Source organism: Periplaneta americana, chromosome 2 (assembly GCF_040183065.1).
Source record: "Periplaneta americana isolate PAMFEO1 chromosome 2, P.americana_PAMFEO1_priV1, whole genome shotgun sequence".
Classification (NCBI taxonomy): domain Eukaryota; kingdom Metazoa; phylum Arthropoda; class Insecta; order Blattodea; family Blattidae; genus Periplaneta; species Periplaneta americana.
The window spans coordinates 86303257-86329361 of NC_091118.1; the positions used below are offsets into that span (position 1 = coordinate 86303257).

The 26105-nt window shown below is 31.6% G+C and overlaps 1 protein-coding gene across 5 annotated transcripts in view; it reads left to right on the forward strand.

Annotated features, from left to right (window-relative positions):
- LOC138694382 (breast cancer anti-estrogen resistance protein 3 homolog) overlaps positions 1–25149 on the forward strand; it is a 922749-nt gene extending 897600 nt beyond the window's left edge. For all 5 annotated transcript variants that reach the window (XM_069818063.1, XM_069818065.1, XM_069818066.1 and 2 more), the window contains one exon: positions 7492–25149. In XM_069818063.1, the coding sequence (XP_069674164.1) occupies positions 7492–7865 (374 nt within the window). In that variant the 3' untranslated portion in view covers positions 7866–25149. The remainder of the gene's footprint in view (positions 1–7491) is intronic.
- Positions 25150–26105: the final 956 nt, after the last annotated feature.

Below are 26105 nucleotides of genomic sequence, written 5' to 3' on the forward strand. Positions count from 1 at the left end.
ATATTTTTAAAAGTACGGTAAAACAGTAAACATTATTATGAGTTGTTGATTAGAAAGGGAGAAAACAGGGCATTAGTGAGCAAGTGAGCCAATTTATGTGCTTAGTGAAATTGTTACTGTACCATTGCTAAATCGTGCAAGAAAAGTGGAAAGCCTTAACTAGTGAAAGAAATTAAGATAGATCAAATTCTGGACTGGAAAAAAGTATCCAGTCAGATTGGAAAAACTACTAAACAAATACCATTAGTGAAAAAGTGATATGGACTGATGTGAAAACTGAAGGAAATCTAAATTGAATATATTACAAGATCAGCCACACTTACGTTGAATATAAAATACCGGTAATGGATATTAACACAATTTGATAGTTAATCACCGACAGGTAGGCCTACAATTCGTAAATTTTGAATTAGTCTATTTAGATTCTTCAGGAATTCCATTCAACAAAATAAGAGAATTAGCTTGGCTATGAAATAGCAATTTAATTCCTAAAAAACTGGGTAAATATTTTATATACACTTGAACTCTCAAAAGTAAGATTAACTGCCTACAATTCAGTTCGAAGTTTTTAAAAAATTTATTTTTAGTACAGGTTCTCTAAAACAGTTGCTTTTCGAACTGTTATAATTCCGAAAAATTGAACTTTAGAGGCTAGACCACTAAAATGTTTCTCTCCTCTAAAATTAAATTTTAAGTCAAAGTATGCACCTATAGATTTTTAACGTGGTTACAACATTTTGTGCAGGAATTGTGTTTTCTTCAATAAATTGTTTCTGAATATGAAATTAAACTTTAATTTCTTTAAGAAGTTAACGATAGCCTGTAGGAAGTTTTAAAATTAGAACGAATATTTAATGAAACATTGAAATATTTTACCAAATAAGTAAGATAACTCAGTTTAATATTAATGACATCACTGCAATAATGGAATATTTGGTGAAATTATCATAAAATAGTTGAACTAATTATTTACTAAATCGAATCACATATAGGCGAATCCAAAAATGATATAGAGTGTTAGTTGGGAGACCGGAGGGAAAAAGACCCTTGAGGAGGCCGAGACGTAGATGGGAGGATAATATTAAAATGGATTTGAGGGAGGTGGGATATGATTGTAGAGACTGGATTAATCTTGCTCAGGATAGAGACCAATGGCAGGTTTATCTGAGGGCGGCAATGAACCTGTGGGTTCCTTAAGTATTTACTAAATTGAGTAAGGTTAACACTATATATAATATTATAAAAATTACATATTCTTACCAAATTTGAACTTTGTAGAATAAATTGTATCATTGAAAAGTTAGATAAAAGAATATTTTTCTTTCTTTCTGCATTTTTTCAAAGTGATTGCTTTGTAACACATCTCACCCTTGCATTTAGGCGACACTATCTATATATATATATATATATATATATATATATATATATATATATATATATATATATATATATATAATACACACAAATTATCAAGAAATTTAGACAAAAACTGACATTCTTTTTAAAAGAATCCCATTATCGTATTACAGCATTTAAAACTGAGTGCAACTCAATATATTACGTGCATGTTACATTTATTTTATTTGTCTGAAGCTTTAATAATAAAAACAGTTGTAAGGGTATCATACAGAGATTACTGAAAAATAATAACATAAGTCTAGCACTCAATTTATTCTAAGTACATGAATAAATTTTCTGGGAGCTTAAAAATGGAATAATTTAACAAACATAAATTATATATATAGTATGTGAAAAATTGATTGAGTGCACTCTTGAGGCCTGAAAAATTTTGAATTCAAATTTCAGATGATGGTTGAGAGCTCAGTTAGCAAAGTAATAAATTTAAACTCATTCCTTTGTGTTCAAAATAATATTTTTTGAAGGAACTAATAAAATTGGAGTTTGACCTTTTCAACAGAACTGCCATATAGTCTAGGATAATATACAGGAAATCCGAATTCGAATTTCGTTAACTTACTGACGTTTTTCATATCTTTACAGAACTTGTCAATGATTAAAATTTACATGCAATGCCTCATCATTTTCTAAGTCGCTGTACAAAAAAATTTCAACAAGTTCTTACCGGTACTTAAAAAATATTTGTTCCAAAAATGAAGATAGCCATCAGGGACTGCACCAGGATTTTCTATCTGGGGGAACAGAGGTGGGGCGAGACATTTACTTGGGAGGGCAACGGTTTTTGTGCCATTTTGAAGTGTTAATATTGTAATAAAGCAACAATTCTCGTTCAGAAGATGTCCATGCACTTACATACATATTTATTTTTTTTTTTTATAAATTAACATATATTAATAATTTACCTTATTTATTATTTTTGTGTCAGCTTAAAAAAATTATAAGTTGCTTAACACAATAGGAATGCTAGTGTAGATTGATACGTCTATTGTTGTGGAGAATATCAGATTTGTCTACGATAGTGGTTCCCAAACTTTTTCAGCCATGGAGCCCTTTTTGAAGCAAAAGTTTCTCGTGGAGCCCCAAGAAATGTTTAATTTTTAGTTTTATCTGCCTACGTTCTATGAAGCATATTTCACACGATACATAAACAGAAGTATGAATATTTATATATAGTAAAAATGTACTGGATATAATTTATTTAAATCTACAAAATGATATTAACAAGTAGTTAAAATATTTTTTAAATGTTACAATGTTACATGTACACCCGAAGTTAATGTGAAGAATGTGCCTGTTTCTTGCCACAGAGTTTGTCAATGTCCGGTGTCATAGAAGTCAGTTGAAGACGTATATCGTCTTCTGTGTCCAAACAAGTTTGATATTTTGTTTTTGTAGCCATGTACCTCGAAAAGGTCGTTTCACTGAGGTACACAGTACCAAAAGGCAGTGAGAGAAATTTAGCTAATTTAGCTTTTGAACTTAATATCAAAAGATCCTCCCCTAACTTAGCCCAAAATTTGGGAAATGGTTTGCTTTTAAATTATGCCTGACAGTGGCTGTTCGAAACCATGTCTATAAGGACCTCATATCTGAAGCAGTGAGGGCTGCTGGTTTTGACATCACTGGAAATGGATCTACAATCCACTCATATTTCTTTAGAATCGATTCCTGAGTGTCCCTTGAAAAATATGAATTCATATTTTGAAGCAAATTGTCAAGGTGTTCTTTCATTATTGCTATGAATGAGACATTCATAGTTATGTTATTTTCTTCTATAAAGTTCGAAGTCAATGAGAAACGTAAGATCCTTATTGTCGACGCTTTCTATGTAGAACGCTCTCTTTTTCTTCAGTGTGACAATTTCGTCATCAGCATCGAATATAGTCTTCCGTTTACCTTGTATGTATGTGCTGAATTCATTTTTGAAAAAGTCTGTCAAGTAACATAATTTATACAACCATTCCTGATCATTCAAATAATCTACTAGCAAACTGTTCTGGTAATCCAAAAGTGAATAAACTTTCGTTCGAAGTTCATGTAATTGGGACAACGCTTTACCGCGCGACAACCATCGCACTTCTGTGTGTAATATTACTAACAATGACTTGTGTATGCTACCCACACCTTCACACAGGATTTTAAGCTTAGTCTACACTGCGAAGGTCGTGCTTTAACAAAATTGATAATTTTGATGGCGTTGTCTAGTACCTGCTTTAATAACGCTGACATTTTTTCATTGCGAGGGCGTGTTGGTGTAGTACACAGTGACTATTTGTTCAGTTTTTAAAACTTTCTTGATCCTTACAATAGCGCCGGGAACAGGACCTACCATGGCCTTTGCGCCATCTGTGCACACGTCAATGCAATTGTCCCACAGTATCGAGTTTTCAATGAAGAAGAAAAAATTTCAGTACCACTTGTAGAGGATGGCAATGGCTGCAGAACAAAATATTTCATAAGAACCTGAAAATTCATACCGCACAAACATCATTAACATAGTTAAACCGGCAAAGGCCGTGGATTTGTCAAGTTGTAACGAAACTTTCTTTTAACTTATATGGAAAATCATGATATTTTTTACGCCTTTTCATATATTCTGGATTCCATTATGCACAGTGTTATTTGATAAGGGCACACTGAAAATAAAGTTTGCAGTTTTCTCGTCCACAATGCACTTCACTACCTTCACTAATAGTGGTTTCATAAGAGTTTCAGCAAGGGTGAGGTTTACCAGCAAGAGCCTGGTCATGACTAACCAAGTACGACGTTTTCAGTGCTTTCTCGTTGTTTGTTTTTACACGAGGTGAAATTTTGTCTGAACTGCATGAAGTTCGTCACGTTTTCTTTCGAAGTAGTCTGCAGTTTTATTTGTGAATTTTGAATTGAGAAATGCCGTCTAAGTTTGGCAGGGAACATAGAACTATTGGAAAAAACTTTGTTACATATCACACACTGTGGACGTTCATCAGCAAACTCAGTGAATCCCCTGTCCAAATATAAATCACAATATTTTCGTTTGTTACTTTCAATACCTCTATACTAGGCATTGTAGACTCTGAGACAGGATCATGTTCAACATATTCGCACTATCCTCTTTGAAAGTAAGGTTATAGCTGCTGTTATCTCCCTTTGACTGAGCACTGGTTGATGGCTAATGACTCTTAGGTCTTAGGGAGCCCATCTTAAGCCACAGTTCCGGTTCAACGAAAGTTTAGCTAACACATCTGCTATCAAATTAACATGCAGGTATACAGTATATATATATTTTTTTTTTGAGGTAACGTAACAGTCAATAGATTGTAGATTCCACGTACCACAAATAACAAACGCTGCCTGCCCAATATATAAAAAATAAAATAAATTTCGAGAATCATTGAGTACTTGGCAAGCAAGAAAGATCGAGATAGATCCAGTGACGAGTAGATCTAATATTAATGCTTCCATGTACCAAGAAGAATGCAAACTACTTTCTTAAAGTATTTTTCGCTTGATGGAAGTAGTTTCCGTTTTCCCCGCTAGAGACTAGATGGAATTAGCAATTTTTGTCATCTTTATAATTTCCGCGGATGGAGCCCCTGAGAATCATTCGCGGAGCCCTAAGGGCTCTGCGGGGCACACTTTGGGAACCGCTGGTCTACGACAATGTCCATGTTGAGATTCTTGGTTAATTCCCTTTCAATGCAAAGAATTGCCAGGCCACCTATGCACTTGTTTGCCATTTGGTTACAGAGGTGTGTTTTCCCCCCCACTTACACGAAAAATTAACGTTCACACAAAGTAGGCCTATTAGAAGTTGAAATTATCAATGCAATAACAGCTAGTTTGTTGTATATTTCATGAGAAGCTAACTGAAAGGATTCCAAAAATTTCACAAATTCTGCTAATGTTTTTACAGTACGCTCACTTAGATTCATAGCAACTTATTGTCTTAGGAAAAGTGTCAGTTCCACTTGAAGGCTTTCTGTATCACAGTGATAATTTTCAGCAAATGGCGTTAGGACATTACATGCTAAGAAAGATTAAATGAAAGAAATCGCTGATAAACCATTTACTATAACTTGCCATTACTAAAACTGCACTCATTACATTATTAGAGTAAGTACTACATAGAGCATTTTACTGTTTATTGTCACTTCAGTTTTCTAATTAAACAAGGGTAATATGAGGAAACTACTCTGTCACATATTCTGAAATTAATCAGAACTAACCGAAACTACAACATTTTAAACATATCACAAGAACAATCACGACTTTGATTGAATTGAACTAATGACCAACGTATATACTACCGGTATTTAGTACACTGTAAACCACAACCTCTGATCACATATAGCCTATATCGGTCATTCTCATGTTATGAAATGTTAACATCTAAAAGAGAACAACCACTAGGATCTCTACTATTGAAAATGAATTTTTTGATAATGGGCACTAGATGAAAGTATTACTGCAAGCTATTACTCCATTGCAATTTTTTGCAGTCGACAGATGGCAGCATAGTGAAATTGATGAAAGTTGTCTTGAAAATGCATTAGGCTGATCAGTTTTTTATATTATGTGATCAGGATCACAACCGATCCTGAGCAAGCATTATTTTCAAACTATGTCAGTTTTGCGCTATACCGGTACTTCAATAACTAATACGAATCGATATATTCTGATAATAATTAATCTGAAACATTGCACAGAGTCTCCAGTAGCCAATCATAGTGAATACTGAAGTTACTGTGTATGAAGCAACTCACAGCATGCAGCGGCTAAATTTAAAATTACATGATCCTGTGAAAGGACTGTACTGAATTCCAGATAAGGAAAATATTGAGATAAACAAGCATTTGATGTGAAATGTATTATGCTGCTGTGATACATAATTGCAGCATGCAAACTCTCCACATGCATTCGATACAGTCTGTTAATATGGAAATTAGTTTCTGTTACTATGAAGACAGACATTGAATTCTACGAAGTAACACATTTTTATAATACCTTGTTGATAATTAGTCCGATTTTCCCACACAACAACAGTGTGGAGGTAAACATTTGATACTGTATAAAAATTGCATTACGCAGTTGTCTTAATGCTGCTGTCTGTGCAGTCCACCACGCTACAGCACAGACTTCGATCTCTAAAAATGTTTCTGTTTATTGTTCATGTTCAATATAATATTAATAATGTTTATATGCTTAGACACGTGCAGGAGAAATAACTTTATAGAGTTACGAAAGAGCGAGACAAGTCTTGGCATTACATACGAAATGATATAGGTTATGTTAGGTTGTGATGCAAGTTCTATTTGCCTAAAGGAAGCCCGGCTACTTTAGACAGTTAATATTAATTTTGTGAGAATGATTTGTGATAACTCATATCTGATTCTGAACGTATCACGAATCTCGGTTCATGATTTTATCATATTTCACTTCTGTCCAGATTATAATAAATGGTTAACATCTCGATACCGGTAAGGATTGCGAACTAATTTATAGTGCGTACATCAACACTAGTCAATAGGAGAACACACAAGCTTTTGTACAATGGTATCGGAGGTGGTATTGTTTACCTGAATATTTTTCTTATCTGTAATTCAGTATCGGTATCTGTATAAGTACAGTTGTGCCGTGATGACACAACGTTAAATTAAAGCCAAACGTTTGTGTGATAAGTTCTACCAAGCTATTCTGTCATGCAGTATTAAAGCAGAAACATGAGTATGTTGAATCATTAATAAATGCATGACTTCGAAATTAATAAAACGGTAGACTACTGTTGGAATTTGGCACAAGATTAATTAAATTTGACTATATTAAAATGTGTTTCTTTAGGGTGGGCAGGGAATTTTTGGTTGGGCAGGTGCCTCCTTCATCTACTCATAGCATCGTCACTGATAGTCATGTAGTAATCCAATCTATAAGCAATACAAAATATCTTAACAAAAATTTTACAAGACGAAGCTAAACGAAATGGTGGATTAAATTTGAACAGATAAAAAAGTAGCAAACATTTATAATTTTGTAATCTTTCTTTCTCGTTTTCTTAAATATATGATTATTAATACAGTTTCCTTCTCTGTACAGGCGCCAATCCAAGTGGCAACAGCTCAATCGTCAACAGCTGTCTGGGTCCCTGGGAATCAACTGCAGATTTCGGACTAGGAACATTGTTTGCACATATGGAACATGCACGTAAATTTGGGGAATCTCTGGCTATGTTTCGACGTAATGCAGAAATTGTGTTGGGAGATTCTAAAGTGGACGAATTGCTGATGGATGCTTTCCATACAGAATTCCATCTGAAATTTTTATGGGGAAGTCGTGGTGCTTGCGTGGCTGCAGAAGAGCGACATGCCAAATTCGAACAGGTGCTTACTGTCATGTCAGAGAAATGTGAACCCCCTCAACCAAGCACACCTGCATCTCCTGCAGCTCCTGTGATTGGCACCACCGTCTGAACTAGCAGCCCCAAATGTGTACTGAAGAAGATATGTGCAATTTCAATGTTGACTGCCGATCTGTTTTATACCTGAACAAAAACAAACTGTATTTACTACAACTACATACCATATGCTACAAACGTTATCAGAGTAATATGGTAGCAGCTATCCTTCCTTCGATGTGCCACTAGCAGTGCAGCAGTTCTCAAAAATGCAGCTGATGTCTATTTGAGAATTAATTCGTTTGTGTTGCATTGAGTTTTTGGTTAAAATATTTATTTACAAATAAGGAACTTTGTATTAAGATAAACAGTTTTTATTAAGTCTTGTTTCATATGTAACAAATCTAATTTTATTGAAACGAAAATTCAGTAAAATTTTTATAATTAATCTCCACATCTTGAACTGGACCAATAAACCAATGATACGTAGAAAATTAATAAAGAACTTTGTCCTTTCTGACTTTAAAATTCCATAGTCTGATAATGAGAAAAACAATACGTCATAAGTAAATGAAAATACAAAAATATGACGGAATCATTAATTAATGAATTTCCTCTGTATAATTTGTGTGTACCTTTTATCTTGCGGTAGTGTTTTTCTCATATGGTATACAGTATATCTAATATGCTGTGCATTATGTTATAGCATAACTAGGTGATGAGCTAACTTAATTTAAACATCTGTATGTATGAACTTACACTCCAATTATATTTGCTGTACTTCTGTCAGCATTAAGAAGACAAGATCCCAGAAATGTTATGAAACGTCAAATTAATTAGCAACTAAAATTAACACAGGCCTAAAACCATATTGCCCTTATGTCTGTCGGTAAAATACAGTATGGGAAATTGGTCTAAACCAACACCTAACCTTCCAGTTAGACTGAATCCTTGCCACATCACTGCCACTGTAAATTATAATCCAAATATTTGGATATTTGCAAGTAACATTTTAATAGCTATTTTACAACAATTTTATTACGTCATGATCTGTAATATATACGCAAGCCTTGCAATTACGAGAACACACTAGACTTCGTGTTCTGCATCCATTATATATGTTCCCTTCTCCACAAGTAAGTTTGTGAGTATGCATAATGTGTTTGAATTTGAAGATCAGGGATTTTATAGAATGACAGATAAACATAAATTTTGTTGATTCCAATAAAAACTAAACATATGAAGAGTTCCTTAATTCATTAAATTATTTTTAACGTTATATTACTTTTATTATTATTATTTTTACACGGACCATCCTTGCAATCTTAGCATATATTTCTTGGATAACTACAACTTAACAATAAAAAGTAGAAGACATCCTTAGTGAGCTTCACTATATTATCCCAAAATATAATATTGATGATGGAACACCAAAGAATGATGCAAAAGTTACTGTTAGAAAAATAAATAATTATTTTCTACTGCTTTATTATCATTATTTGCAATATTTTTACGAACTTCACCATTATAAAATATTGAGTTCGTTCTTATAAAGCATTTTTTTTTTCTGGCCCATAAACTCTCACATTTTATTAAAATCAGGTACGTTAGAAATGTAGGCTAAATTTCTCTAAAACAAACTTGTTTTTTATAAGATACCGGTATATTATAATTGTTATATCAACAAGAAAGGATTATAATTTGTTACTTTTAATGCAGAGGGTTGTTTCCGATCTCTGGAAACGAATTTTGAATGACGTCATGTACATCAGGAGTCACACGACAGTGAACTGTGGTAAGAGGTGACAGACCAGAAAGGCCTGATAAGACTGATAAAGCTCGGATGGGATTAATTTGTCATTTTGGGGGTATGGCTTGTGGCGAAGGGGGGTGGATTTGCTTGCTTTTTCCCCTCTGGAATTAATCCCATTCGAGTTTTACCAGTCTTATTAGATACAAAGAAGATGCCTTTCTTGGAAACAACGAAACAACGTTTTTTGCAGGCTTCTTTTATTTTCGTTAAACTGTACTTGACATTGGAAAGCACCCCAATGTACCCCTCCCAAAAAGGCTCAATTTTCTTGGCTATTGCTACTATAAGACACTATGCACTCTGACTATGAAATCACCCAGTACTGATCTGTCACGTCTCACCACAGTTCAGCTGTTGTGTGACTCCTGACGCACATGACGTCATTCAAAATTCGTTTCTAGAGATCGGAAACAACCTGCAATGAGAGCATTTTTTTCGTCATGGTTCGAAACTAATTTTATATTACTATTTTACTAAGTACACATTACAAAATCATTAAAGGAACACTAAATAGCCCATCTCTTGTAATCCAATACCTTGTCAGAAAATTCACAGGCAACTGGCAACATAATCTTCAAATTCTTAACAATGCTAAAAATGAGTTCTTGTTCTTATTAAAATATTTTCCAACAATAGTTCGATAATAATTAATTTATCAGCAGCTCTAGAACTTACGTCATGAGCCCGTCATTGCTTATAAACAGGACCAGGATATTATTTAAGTCCTAAAGACCTACTAAATATGCATGCAAGTGTGCCCTTATAAACTTAAAAATATGAAAATAAATATGCACTAATAAAATTCCATATTTATTGATATTATCACTAATATAATATAATATATACCGTATTATGTCAAACCAGATGAGAATAGATTCACATTTATTGTTGAGAAGTTGAAGCATATGAATCACTGCCCAAACGAAATGATGAGTTGCAATTCACGATATCACATGGTGTAGACTTCCAATAGATAAAGAGCGATCGTAATCTCTGATTTGTACTTTAAAAAGCTTCTCTGAACGTCGCAAGATGTTACTGGGGCATACTTAAACGACAGTATCCGATCATCTGAAGATGTCATGTTCCTCGTAAATTCAGTTTGTAGTCTTTTCAATCTACACAGCTTATGGTACGGTACTGGGTTTTGCTTTAGGCATACTAGTACTTGAAAACTTGAGAACAAGATAAATGAACACAATTCACTGAGTGAGAACCCTTCAGCCACATGGAGAACACTACAATATTACACCACACGCAAATAACCGACTAAGTAACTGCATATACGAATGAGAATAGAGTACCAACTACGTAGCTGAATGTTACATGAGACACTGGGACTTCCCTGACCAAGTGATATTCATTCCTGCAGTCTACACCAACCTTTTGAGTACAGTTGTGGAAAAAATTAAAATGAATTAATATACAGTAAAAGTATTACCATGTTAAAATGTGATGCTTTTATTTAAAAAACCGAACTAAGCACTTTTATGCGACATAAAATCAACTGTAACGAACTTAAACGCGAAAATATGCCACAATAATATAGGGTTCGGAAGAAAATCTTAATAAATAATAACATATTAGCACAACATTACACAAAGAAACATATAAATGACCACAAAGTCTGTGAGAATTGTATAGAAACAGAATAACTTATTTTTTGAAAACAAGATCCTTCAAATGGCCTCCATTACATTTGAGACATTCTCTTACCCTTGAAAGTACACAATTCATGGAATTTCGCAGTTCTTCTTGGGACACAGCAGTGATCTCTTCTGGAATTCTTCTCTTTAGAATTTCTGTCGTAGCTGGTCGAGTCGAATACACTCAGTTCTTCAGAGTGGCTCATGAATAAAAATCAGAAACAGTAAGGTCAGGAGACCTTGGAGGCCAAGATAAGTCTCCAAATCATTGGATCACAATTGTTGGACCACATATTTTGTAGAGATGGAATCTTGACTGCTGAAGCATTCTTCTCACACTCCTGTCACTGAGTCGAAGTACTAAGGCTTGCCATACAGTAGATCGACGTGACTTTATTCAAGTGACTACTGTTATCACTTGTTCTGTTTTTTCAGGTGTTGTGACACTATACTGGTAAGGAACACGATACTCATTTCGTACTGAAACTGTTAAATGACACTTTGTGACACACTGCAGTATGATGTTACGAGAAGGAACATTTCAGCATTGGAATTGGTGATGAAATCTTCGTTGTTTTTCTGTAAGAGAGTTATTCTTTGAAAACAGATCGACACAAATAACACGCTTCTAAATCGTCCAACGGTCCATTGCTGTCTGTGCAATTGATTCTAAACCAAATTCCCAACATTCCTTTCGAGCTTGAAGACTGGCGGACGCGATAAAATTTAAAATTTGACATTATGTCAATTTCAACTGATCAGAACTTTCTGCCAGACCCATTATAAGAACTGGTATCATAAACATATTATGCATTTATCAGAAAAGCCAAAATATGCAAATATATGCAATATAAAATCGGGTTTAATAGGATTATGAATGTTGAAGATTCGTGAAGGTAATTAATCAGCAATTAATTACAGCCAATGGAAAAAAAAATGCAAATAAATGTTACATGAACTTCATGGCCCTAGTTATAAATTTATGAGCCATGATCTTTTACCCATTAATTTATAGTGTGATTTAGGCCTACTTGGTAACTGTACCTATTTTGAGAAACGTCTTAAGTCTACAGACAAATGGTTAGCCAGATTCCCTTTCACTGCATTGAGTTATTTAATTTGATGTGTTGTGGAATTTGATTAGCATATGGAGTAATTGTTCAGTGTATTTTGTTACTCATATCATCAGTGATATAATATAAATAAATAAATGTGATAGTAAAATAATTTGAGTGGGTAAAAGGATCGTGGAGTAAACACAGAAGAAGTTTTTTCACTCTTTACTAATGATAAAAAAATTCTGCATGTACCTGTATATCTTCAGTAGATGAATAACAAAGACTCTTCATTGAAACAGTTTGTTGGTTGATTTATTCGTTGGTTTCTGATGGCTCCCAACCTTTCGAAACATCTAACTTTTGTGTCTTGTTTTCTGGTGAAGTCCATTTAGTTTTTTTTGGATTGCTGTGATTATTTTGTTTGATGTTTTTTTATCTAATTTTCATTCTAATATACAGTTCACCAGTTTCTAAGATTTAAATTTTGCACAAACTGGAAGGCAGTCGTGGCTGAATATTCAGCCATTTTTATTGCGTATTTTTATTATAGGAAAACATTTTCAATTGATGTAAATTAATGATGTCACTTATTCCTGACTGTTCTGACTACTGCAATTGTTTTCTTGCATTTTATTTCTTGGCATGTAGAATATAATATTACACTTTTCTTACTCGCTACTGGCATGTATCGTATAATTTAGGCAGAATCAGAGAAAACATGGAAATTGAGTAGTCCATTACATTTAAATTAACTTACCGTATTTGTTTCAGGCCATTTTAAAATATGCGTATGAAGTTTGTTTAAAGGTTATAGAATACTTTGTGTCTAATATCATTTTACTAAACACACTTCATTTTTTCCCCTCAAAACTGCTCTCATTTTATACAGACCTAATACCTACTGTATTTTGCACGTTCACGAATGCATTGATCTTTTTCTTTTTTTTTTAAGATATAAACATGCCTATTATTACTGCCATAACTTTAAAGTATTCTAACTGATATTGCCTATCAGAATTTGACATAGGGTAATTAAACAGGCCTAAATGAATTGGGCTTGTTAGTAATAATTATGCATACCCTTAGCAATTCATATTTTCTGAATTGAAAAATGTTATTCATCTTCTCTACCAGACGAACATAATATTAACTGTCATTCCTAGATATTAGATAGTTTGCGAAATTGACATTTAATTTTGTTATTTCAAGCTCTACAATCCATCACAGATATACCAGTACCAATGGAGTGCACCCTAAATAAGACTACCCGTCAACAAAAATTTATCTATTTTCTTAAGTACAGTACTGTATTCTTTTATTTCTCTGGCTAAGCTTGTATTTTCCCCTAGTTTGTCTGCTATAAAGATTATATATATATATATATATATATATATATATATATATATATGAAGTATTGTATCGTGCCCTTTCACGGAAATAGCTTTTTCAGTTCGGAATTCGCTAGTTTTCATATGCCATTTGGCAGGACCATACATATGGGAATGTTAAATAGTGATAAATAGTGAGAGGGGGATTTAAATTACCTTTTGCACACCCATATGAAAGGCTCTGGCTGCAGTTATCTACCTATCTATTATTGAATTTTGAATAAATTTGAAAATATTCCAGGAAGATTGATAATATTTACAGTAATGGGACACTATATTCAGAATAGTACACTTTGGGAATGCCTGAATTTCAAAACGTTTAGTACACAATACTTTTGCTATTTGAATGGTACCACTGTCACATATTAGGTCTACATCTGTTTCACTAGATAAATGTTAACATTTTTATTTTGTTTATAATCTTAAACTGTGCATAAGATGGTAAATTTTATGGCTAAAGAATTTAGAAATAGAAAAGAGAATAATTTTATCCTCATTTTGAAAGACAAATAAAATTTGTTGAGGTCCTTTGGTAACAATTACTTTAGTGAAATATTAAAGAAGTATTATTTAAAGTCTTTCCTAGAGTAACATTTAAATATGGTACTTAAAACCGCCAAGAAAGTAAATATCTATGGCATTACGAAAGGAAAGAACATGAAAATAGTAAAGTAGTAATGTGCAAACTTACACTAGCTAAAGGCAGTCCTGTTATAAACTGAAACATAGAAAAGTATATAATTCAAATGGATATTCAACATTTTATTTTGAATGGTAATATATTTTTGGAATATCCATTTCAAATGCTAGAGAGATTAAGTAGCATGGTGACTTCTTTTCAATAATACGAACAGAAATTATTAACGAAACTTCATTTTCTTGATTGTAACCAGTAAAAAAAAAAAAAAAGTCTAACAGCAAGTATGAGTATTAAATTTAACAACCGTAGCTCTAAAGTTTATCGACTTCGTATTTAAAGTTTATTTTTATAGTACACAAAGTTAAAGACTATATACAATATTAAAAATTAATTCAAAATGAAATAAATCTACATTTTCTATTATTTAAAAAAAACATCTTACATATCTAACATATACGACAAGAGCATGAACCTGAAATTTGAAATTAGTACAATAAATTTTAGATCACATATTGGAATAACATTCAATTGTGAAAATTTAACTCCGAGGGCTTGTGCTATTTTGTTGTTCATATAAATTTGTTAGGAAATGTTATTAATCTTCCCGAGATATGCAGCCTGTGTTATAATTAAAAAATTAGGTACTACATAATATAATTTTTAATAATGTTAACTGTTGCGATAACTTTTAATCTAAATTGTTTAAAATTAGAGACAGTGACTGCCAGTGCATAGAAACAAATGTGCTATAACTTACATCACTGATTTGAATGAATATTCTTACACATTCCCGTATTTAGGTAATGCTAAGCTCATGGCCCCCCTTGAACTAACTTATGCAAATCTTACAAACATTCTCATGGGGGGGGGGGGCAGATTAAAAAGTTAATTTTTTTTTCATCATGTTATTAATGTCAAAACAAGATAGTATTTGTACAAATTTTGGCCACTCGAGTGCAGTTACAAGGGCCGTAAAAAATAAGTTTCTCTGAGGTTGTTTGCAGAAAGAAAACACAATTTCATTGAAAAAAATTATTGGAACAGATACAGCAACTGTTGAGCTACTTTTCAATATATTCCCCCACCGGAATTGAGACATTTGTCGTACCATGGGATCAACAGAGGTGCAGAAGCTGTAACACACTGGTTTCGATCCCAGGTGGCAGACTTCTATAACACAGGGATACAGAAGTTGCACTTGTTCTGCAATTATTAACATGGTGGAAGAAAAAAAAATAACTTTTGTATCTGCCCCCATGAAAATTTTTGCTTGTTAGACATTAAGCAGTTAAACTGTAAAAAAAAAGTGGCATGTAACAATTTAATATATGCTACTATCTAAAGCAGGCATCTGTGAAGTAGGAAAATGTCTAAAATTTATATTCAGCTCGTTTTTTTATTTATTTCTCAAAATTTTTGCATCCCTACGAATTTGCTGCCCTAGGTTCAGGCCCATGTGTAAATACTACAGGCCTGCTCTTGTAGTATTCTTCTTTATTACATAAAAATTATACATTTAGTCTGGAGAAAGACAAAGACACAAAATTGATTCTTCAGTTAATAGCTACAGTATGTATTTCATTTTCTTTAAAACTGATGGATGTAATATCGTACCTTGTGGAAGATGAAATATATTTACATGAAATCCCTCCAGTGCATTTGGCCACGTTGGCAGTACAGTATATACTGTAATTAATCCAGACCGACATATTTTTATGCCACTGAATATTTTCCAACTCACAGTTTCTTACACAAAATTAATTGATAAGCATATTGTTGTACTAATTATAATTTTTTTTATAACTATTACAATCTACCATTCTTTATTGATAATTTGTGATCCGAAATGTAAATAAGATTAAAAGAAAAGGATTGTTTCACGTCTTCATTCTTGGATATACTCTTTTAGCACTTATAGGTTCATCAGTGATTCTTTCACGCCAACTTTGTGGTTAGTAAATGTTTATTATCTTTCGTAACGCTTGTAATAAGATTCTCCATTAAAAACCAGTCATGATTGTCATGAAAATAGTAACATACAATCATAACAGTGTGAAGTGAATAAAAATTGCATGATTTACAATCTTGTGATGGATATGAATACATACAGTACACTATTGATTTAGTAGATGAATCTTTCTGTGCAATACTTACATTTTATCACACATAAATAAAAGAAAAGACGATAATTATGTTCACCTCAAAAATGTACCCCTACCAGTAGTATAAATTCATTGTGGCAATCTATAAGCCTACTATTTCTATATTGAAACATTTCTGATATCTGCGTTATTACTTTTTATTTACATTGCTTTCTTTCTCTGACTGTCAATAATATTTCACCAAAAGTTAAATTGAAAAACATATATCCTTATTTATTGAGTGTGAGAGCCTATATTAAATCAATACATATTACTAAAATACTATGTGGGTATAAATTATGTAATTAGTCACTAATTCTTAAAAAGTAAAAATGATGTTATGTTTATATGTAGAGAAAGTTATCTAATTATATTAAAGTAATACTATGAAAAATGAGTAGTATAATAATGTATGCCATATTTGGAAAGTGCAGTAAGTTTATAAATCAAGTACAAGTAGTTAAACATAATATTAATAAATAATACTGTATGACTACTGGTATTTACTCGTACATTATGTAATGATATAACCCAAGGGACCATGAATAAGTGATGGGTTGTATTAAATATCACTGTTGGATGATTATGAATTACTAATAATGTAGTAAAAGAACTTAATTTGTTATTGATTATTAACAAAACAAGTCTTGTCATGCTGTCTTTGCTGTAATTAAGTTAATGAAAAAAAGATTTGAATAACAAGACTGATTCTGCTGCAATCATCATGAAATTATACGTTTTCTTTGCTTGTACATGTGCAAACAGAAAGATATTAATTTACATATTAGAAAAGCTTGTCCACACCTTTGTATTGTACATCCACTCTTGATCAACATATTTTTAACATTTTTATATCACTAATGATAATATATTAAAACTTTTTACATTAATAACTTTTAAAATTGTACTGTGTTAAACTATTGGGGCCCTATTCATAGACATTCTTAGCGCGGGCTTTTGGTGGATGATCAGCGAACTAACGTTTTTCGTATTCATAAACCAGTGTCAGCGATATGATATGATATGAATCCTGTTTAGCACGCTTGTAGCGCGGGCTAGCGAAATGTCTATGAATAGCACCCTTGAAGATTAAGAAGTAGGTACTAAACCTTTGTGACTAATTTTGGCAGGTTTCTGCCTTATCAAACATTTTAGTGAGATTTTGACATCCAGCAAGAAGAAGCTGGAAGAATATGCAGAAAAACCTAGCACTAGAATGTTTGATAATGGCTGAAGCCATACCAAAACTAGACACAAAGGTATAGTACTTCTTAAGTTTCAATAGTTCAACACAGTACATTATTAAAAGTTGCTCATTTCACACATTCTAACTTATTATCATTAGTTTGTGTTGTACAATTATAAGAAATTAATTTGTGTGATAGGAGTCAATTTTTTAAGTGGAAATTACAGTTGAGATAGTGAAAAGTAAATAAATATTTACTGCTGACAGGGTAGTTAGGGTTTAAATCTTCAACAGATTATTTAGAATTCTAGAGGTGGGCTAGTACTGTACATTTCAATATTTTGATACTAGTACTCGATACTGATACTGAAATTGAAGATTTGGTATGTACGTGTATAACACTTGATACTTCTACCATTAAAAAAGTTAAATGAAATATTAATTCACAGATAGGCTGACCAGATTTTTTGTGGTCCAGCAGGGGACATCGGCACTTTCAAGAAAACCACAAACATTAAGTTACTATCCGTTGAAATGTTGCAGAAAATACATGTAATATTAGATACAATGATAGAACTTTGCACACTAAATTTGTAGAGTATCTTTAACTTTTTGAATTAAATGAATACATAACTCCTATACATAATTATGGCCACTAAGAATTCAATTTCAGTAGTTCCGCATGCATCGAAGTCTTTCGCGTAATATTGTACACACTGAACTCTAACACACACATTTTACAAGTATTGGTCTGAAAAATATATCTTTTTAAGGATCTGTTCATTCCCATACAGCTTCACACTAAGTTCTTCACATGAGAAATGAAAGTTTGTTTTCACTTGTAACAAAGCTGTTTCAATTTTCATTCTTGACTTTTCATCAGTCCAGATTGAGTTCATTGTGGAGAAAGCTCTTTCAACTGACGAATTACTGACTGAAAGACACATGATTAATGACACTATTTTGAGAAGATTCTCAAATGGAATAGAATTTTTTTTGAAATATTGAAAAACATCACACCAATTTTCACTGTTGGTTTGTCACAAAACTTCTCATTTTTTGAACTACTTAAAAATGGACGCTGCGGCAGTTCTAACACTTCAGTGCAATGCGAATGAAGACAAAGATGGTATGTTCCTCTTAAAGAGTTCAGAATATCGCATACTGTGCTCACTGTTTCTTGTGTTTCATACTGAGAATCTTTCAGGAATGTGCATGAATCGCAGCCGTTTTATCACGATACTTAAATATTCACGTGTAAAATGTCATTGAAACAAAATCAAAACTTCTGGGGACAAAAATGGGGACATTTGCTCCCCAAGGACCGGGGACTGTCCCCAGAAATCGGGGACATCTGGTCAGCCTATTCACACTGATATGTTACATGAAATTACTGTATAATTCACTGCTATACAATAAGCAGTTATAAAATATTTATTGAAATGGTTTTAAATTGAGAAATGTAGTTACCAGTAGCGTACTCGTTTACTGCGATTTATATAATGTTGGTATCGAATTTGATCTGCAAATAATACACATAATACTAATAACAAATAAACTCAATTCCCATATATTAGGCATCACAAAATTTTCTTTTCTACGTTTTTCTAAATACAATCTCTCCCCCTCCCCCCTCCAAAATTAACCTTCCTGTGTTACACAACCAGTCTGTCTGTGGACCTGCAATAAGGTTATGTACATATAACATAATGTTTTTGAGAAAGAAGTGGCTATCAGAGACACAATGAATGTGTTAAATATAGACTTGCTTTTAAAGAAATTAAACACAGAAAGACAATTACCGTAACTTTAAAAAAAATCTGCATCTAAGTTTTGGTTCTGTCAATGGTACTTTAAAAGTGTTAATGATATGTATTGAGATATTGAGGGAATCCCTATCTCATTCCTATAGAAAAAAAAATATATACATATTTTTTTTCTTTGTAGTTGAGATTTATGAAAACATAGCTTTTGATTTTTGCTTTGATTCTTGAAAAAACTTTCTGAACAGTTCTTGCACGGAAACATGTGAAATCTTGTCCCTTGTAAGTACAGAAACGAAATATATATATATATATATATAATTTTGCCAAGAAGATATGGTGATATGCTTCTCCAGAATTCAAAACTTACTGTAACATGGAATGATATTATTTTATGGAATCTCTTAAATAATCAGTACAAAGGGGGGACTTAATTCTTTATCATTTCCTGTAACATTTTACCGTGGATTTGCACTGTTATAGAATTTTCTTTAACTTTGTTTATCATTACTTATTTAAAACTGTTCTGTAATGTCACTGCGAGAAATAAAAGTTCTGCCTAAGAACACCAAAAGACTATTCATATCTTAATACCTACTTATCTCGGTTGCGAGTTCTCTTATCTTTAGACTTGTTGATAATCATGAAAGATAATATTTTCACATTACACCTATTTATTATTTTAAATTTAATTTACTCTACGACATTACATATTATATCATCACTGAAATTTTCAGTGTTATAATTCTTTGTCAAATTTAAACACTTTTACTTATCGATTATGATTTATTCATAACCATAATTTAGCCCTGATTTTACAAATTTTCGCCTTACTTTTTAAATACTGTTCGCAGCCTTTCCTCATATTAATAATGCATTACGTCACATTTTGCAATTCATGTACAATATGTAAAAGTTTTCATCCATCCCATTAATAAAAATATCGGCTTTTTTTCTGGTAAAATACTAATTGCTGAAAGAGCAATTACTAAGGCCATGATGACGATGATGATGATGTTGTTTCATGTATGTACCTAACACATATACAGTATTACATTTAACTTCAACAGTGAAGAATTTGTTTTACTCAATTTTAATAATATTTGCTCTAATTAATTTCTTGGTAATAAAAGTGATATTTTCGTTCACAAATTTACAGTCTACATAAATATTCTTCAACACCTCCAATTTATTAGAGTTCAAATGCCAATTATTTTTATCAGTGCTTTTAATTTCTGAATTTCTTATTTTTTTAAAAGTCTCTTTATCAGAAATTTTTTGTCATCTTGACTTAAAAGTACCATACGTTAATATTTCAAGCGTTTTTCAAATACTAAATAGGCTATTTATAGTTAACTTCTCATAAAATATTGAAATTTACCGATGGTCATTTAAACAATACAAAAAGTAATTTTTAAGTCAATTCTGAATTATTATTTATAATTTTGACTCTATGCCTGAAGCAGTCAGAGAAAAACTCCATTGAAATTTCCGTTCTTTTACATACGTGTGTGTGTTCATGAATGTACCGGTATGTTTTTTTATCGTTTTTTAATATGTGAATACATATAAATTGTCCTGACAGAATGTTACATGTTTGAAGCAATTTTAATGACTTATTGATTCCCATGTTTTAATACTGTAGGTAGCTTAAATTCAATTCTTGAGAGTAAAAGTCTGTGCTGAAGTTAAATTTTCCGGAATATTGTAAAATCTCTTTATTTAGGCGTAATATACCGGTACCAAAGATTTTTTTTTATTTCTCCACAATCCATCATTTTATGACCTTTGGTAGAGATGAAAACACAGAATGGATAGAAAATACCTTTACCAGTTTCATTTCCCTTTCGCAGCTACTTTCTACATAATTGGTTTGTTCCTAAACAGGGGAATCTTTCCATCGTTTTGTGGTCTCCCATGCCTTTGTCTGTCATTTTGTACGTAACCCTTTATAATTGAGTGCCTCAGTGGAAAAACGGCAGATCCTACCTCAAAGCAATTGCAATAGCGTGTTTATGGAAAGCAATTGATTTAATTTCCAATATGCTCAGTCAATTTAAGAGATCAGTGTATTATGATAATAAATTATTGAAAGAATTTTAGTTTTACCCTTTAAATGTACAGAAATTTAATCCGAACAAATGTAACATTATAAAATTTCTTTGGATAATGAAAAGTTACATTTGTTCGAACTAAATTTCGAACAAAAATTCTTTCTATCATTCATTATCATAATGCTTGCTCTCTTAAATTAACTCATCATATTAGGAATTAAATCATGGCTTTCTGAAAACACGCTATGCAGTGTTTGATATAAAACAATTTTTATCTCGAAAAGGATGCAAAAACGAGCAAAATTGTATTAAACTTTTTGTTTGAAATATCTCAAAGAATAACCTCTTGAAATTAATGACATTACTTACGGTTCACTCTGTATAGCATAATTATACACCATAACACATGGGGAAAGGCAGGCTCATTATGATAAATGCCATCCGAAATTGTTTTATTCTTTGCATATAAAATCTTGTGAGTTCATTACTTCCACATTCTATGTACACATATATACGTGGATACTTAATTTAATTTGTTTTTATATTTAAATTCGTAGGCTATTGTGAAAGTCTTTTGGTGCAGGTTTCTTTGAATTAGTGGTTAATTCTAGCTTTGAATTTTATCCAATAGAGAAAGGACTAGAATAAATAACTAAAATGTTACATTATTGTAGCCTACCTACGTAGTATGTGTATATATTGTTTTAGGTTTATGTATTATCGATGATTTTAAATGAATGATACTTTTGAATATTAAATTATAAACATATAACTTTGAAGATATTGCCCAATTGAAATAAAAATACATTTGTTCACTTTAGAATTAACTTATTCAGTCAATTATGCTTGAATGTTTATGATGAAAATCAATTTCAATTTGACAACAGATAGATAGTACCTCTCTTTCTAAAGCAAGGCTAGATAATATAGTACCGGTACCGTACCTAATATTTGATGATAAGTAGAACACGTAGGTTTACAAAGGAAGAGTAGTGGAATTAAATTTTATAAAAAGCTAGAAGACAAAATAATTCAAATCCTAATTTTCTGTGATAAATGTAACAAACCGAATGTATTGTTACTTTGAATACCTAGGTTATTTCCACAGAGCTCAATTTAGTGAAATGGTAGTTAATGTTTTATAAGTAGTATTCTGTGATATATTCACATACTTATATTGTTTTTATGTTATCAAAAATATAATTTTATTTTCATATTTTGAGGTGAATCTCTACTTGAAAGACACAACATCTTTAATATTTGATTGAATACACGAAATGTATAATGGCTCCAACACTGTACTACAGTTATCCACTGTTGATCACATACCTCTCTGCCATTACATAGCCCAGTGAAGTTGAGAATAGAATGTACGTTTATGGTAAGACATTTTCCATATAAGTTTAATATATTCAATGCAGAAAAATTAATGATATATTATTAAATTATTGCTTCAGTTTAATACATATTCATACACAACTTGATGAAAAACAGATGCTTATTATATTCCTGCAATTTATTTCTGTGATACAGTTTCCCTATGAAGTTATTTGCAAAGCCATCTTGTTATGTTCAGATACGGGTGGATGTTAAATTGCGAGCTTCAAAGTGAAGTACCTATTTATTATTCAATACTTATTCATTTCAGTGTACTCAATACTCATTATACTAAGGTGGTTCTCCTGCACTATTTTCAGTGATTTAACGTTTTTATCGCATTATTGTGTTTTCGTTACAAATTAAATATAAATCATTACAACAACGTTACCTACACTAAATTCTTAGACTGACATATTATCTTGGATGATGTGAATTTTGCTCAGATGCGGGTCTAGAACTTGAAATTATTTTATCGTGTAATTACATAATCAATTCATTTAAATGTAAGGAAATGGAACTAAATCATTACATGTATTTTCTTAATGCCTTGCATGTATTCAAACACCAGTACTGCAATAATGATCGTAATGCATACCACAAATTTATGTCTTCCAGCTGTTTGGCAAATGTCATATGTACTGAATATTTTTAATAAGACGTATAATTTTTAAATTTTGTTTCTGCAAAAAAAAAAAAAAAAAATTCATTTTTTCTTTATTAAAGGCTATTAGATTAATAAACCTGTCCTCAACATTTAAATATGACTGCAGCAACATGCTTTCAGTTTTAAAATATACCACTACAGGAAATGTTCCTTTCATTTGTAGCTTCAATCATACACTGGTATTAAAGAAAATGTTTATTTTAACTCATTTGGATTTTTATGTACAGTCGTAGCAGAAATACCTTGAATGCCGTAGTTTGCTAAATCTATGAAATAAAATAGACGAAATGTGACACAGGATTTAAAAAACTGAATAAACATCTATTAATTATACATCTAAACTTATGCCGGTATCATTTACTTCAGTTTGCCACAAAGTAATATACAAGTACCTGTATGTTATGGACTAACAGAGTGTAGCACGAATGTTTGATTGGCTTTACGCATGTCTGTGCACAACACCAAGATATATTGGAAAGAAAATATAAAATGTTCTAGTCCAATTCAAATTCCCAGAAAGTTCTCTGTTTATGTTTTCATTGAAATAATGTTGAAAACTCACCTCACTTTTAGAGGAAATTTTTGGCATTCTTAATTAAAGCACTTCAACTAATATCCTGAATATCTGTTCTAAGAATAAAGTGTTTAGGGCCTGTTTACTTTGAAAATGAATCTGTCCATAACTATTTATCCATTAATTAAAAATTAAAATTCATACGTAAAATTAACTCGGGCTATGTTTTAAAATGATATAAATTTTTACAACTGGAAATTTAGTACCAACATTTTTGTAGCCCTGTAAGCACTTCACTTCATTTTTATATAATTATTTTATTTAATAGAATTACAGGCATTTTCTTTGAATTCGAATTAAAGAAAAAAAATACAAGTCTTATAAAAATTTAAGTTATTCAACTAAACAAACAGAAATAAACCATAGTGTAGTGAGGAGATGAAAATGTACTTTTATTTGGCTAATAAACAATGTAAGCACAAATTATTTATAGTTTAACTACAGAAGTGGAACTATTTAAATGTCATATATAATTTGCAGTATGAGCAAGTTTCTCATCATATCACTTTGGTGTTAATTAAATTACAGATTTTGTACGCAAGCATACTTTCTTTTTAGAGATTCTGTAGAAAGATATACTATGAAACTGAAACGTAATCCAGTTTGCGCTGGCGTAAACGTTGAAAGAAGTCAAACTTTCCAATGATGAAACTTACTCCACACACAAAATGGTTCGAAAGATCAAAAAATAAAGAAATAAAGACTGCTTATATGGAAATAATGTGTATATAATACAAAGTAAGATGTACTTTAATGTTGTAATTTATCGTCTACTAAAAGTTTATTATTATATAAGCAACGAAAGAGTTCGTGTTTAGTATATGTGTCTATAAGATTATGTACCATACTGGTATAGTACGTATGTAAGCTTCCTGGCAACTTTAACAAAATGGCTTTAGAATGTATCAAAGGTTTGAGAGGACTCAATGTAAATTAATTCTGTGGATATGATATGTTATTGGGACTATACTATGTGTGAATGCAGTAACTAATGTTTGTAAATAGGATATTTGTATGACATGTTTAGTAATCTAAAGATTATTATTAAACGTGCTTTGTGTTGTAATTTTGGTGATGATTTTCTATCATTACTTCAGTAATTTTGTGGAAACTTTTTACTAAAAGGAAACATGCTCTGGAATTTTGCTGATATTATACATTGAAATAAGTACATGAACAATACATACACAACAATAGATTTCCAGTAAAAAATAGAAAAGTAATATAGATTTAATTGCGTTAACAAAAATTAAAGGCATTGAAACACTATAGTAGCAGAGAAATAAAAGTATAGACTGCATTATGAGTATTAGATCATACAAGACAATAATATAACGTGAAACACGCCAATGAATTTGAATAAATGTATTTTTCCCGTAGAATCCATTATTTGTTCTTTCTTCTAACAACACTACCTCTTACATACAAAATAATTGACATATTTACTTTGCAGCTACGAATATTAGTATTATTTATATACATAAAATGAAATCAGCATTTAATTTTCTTTGCCGGTATAGCTTTTGTATTAGCATAGTTTAGTGCATTCATCAGTCATTTTTTTAATCCATAGGCTACACGAAAAACAAATAACACCAATTCATAACAGATGGCTTTCAGTAGAACTGCATAATAGTGCATAATATATTTGTACTGGTATAAATAATTTAAATTATTTTAAATTTAAGTGGCAGCATTTCTGACTAAAACTTCAGTTGACCCAGTTCCGATTCCCAGTAGGGAAATGAATATTGCATTCTCTCTGTCCTTTGGGTTTGGATGTCTTTGGCCTGTGTTGTTTCAGACTTTGATCTTACATTATGCTGACGACTTAATCAAGGAGACCTGCTAGTAGTGAACATCATATTGGTTTATAATCCCTAATGAGGACAGAACACCCGAATGATTCAAATCTTGAAAAACAAATGATCGTTAATTTATGCAATTATTATTATTATTATTATTATTATTATTATTATTATTATTATTATTATTATTATTATTATTAT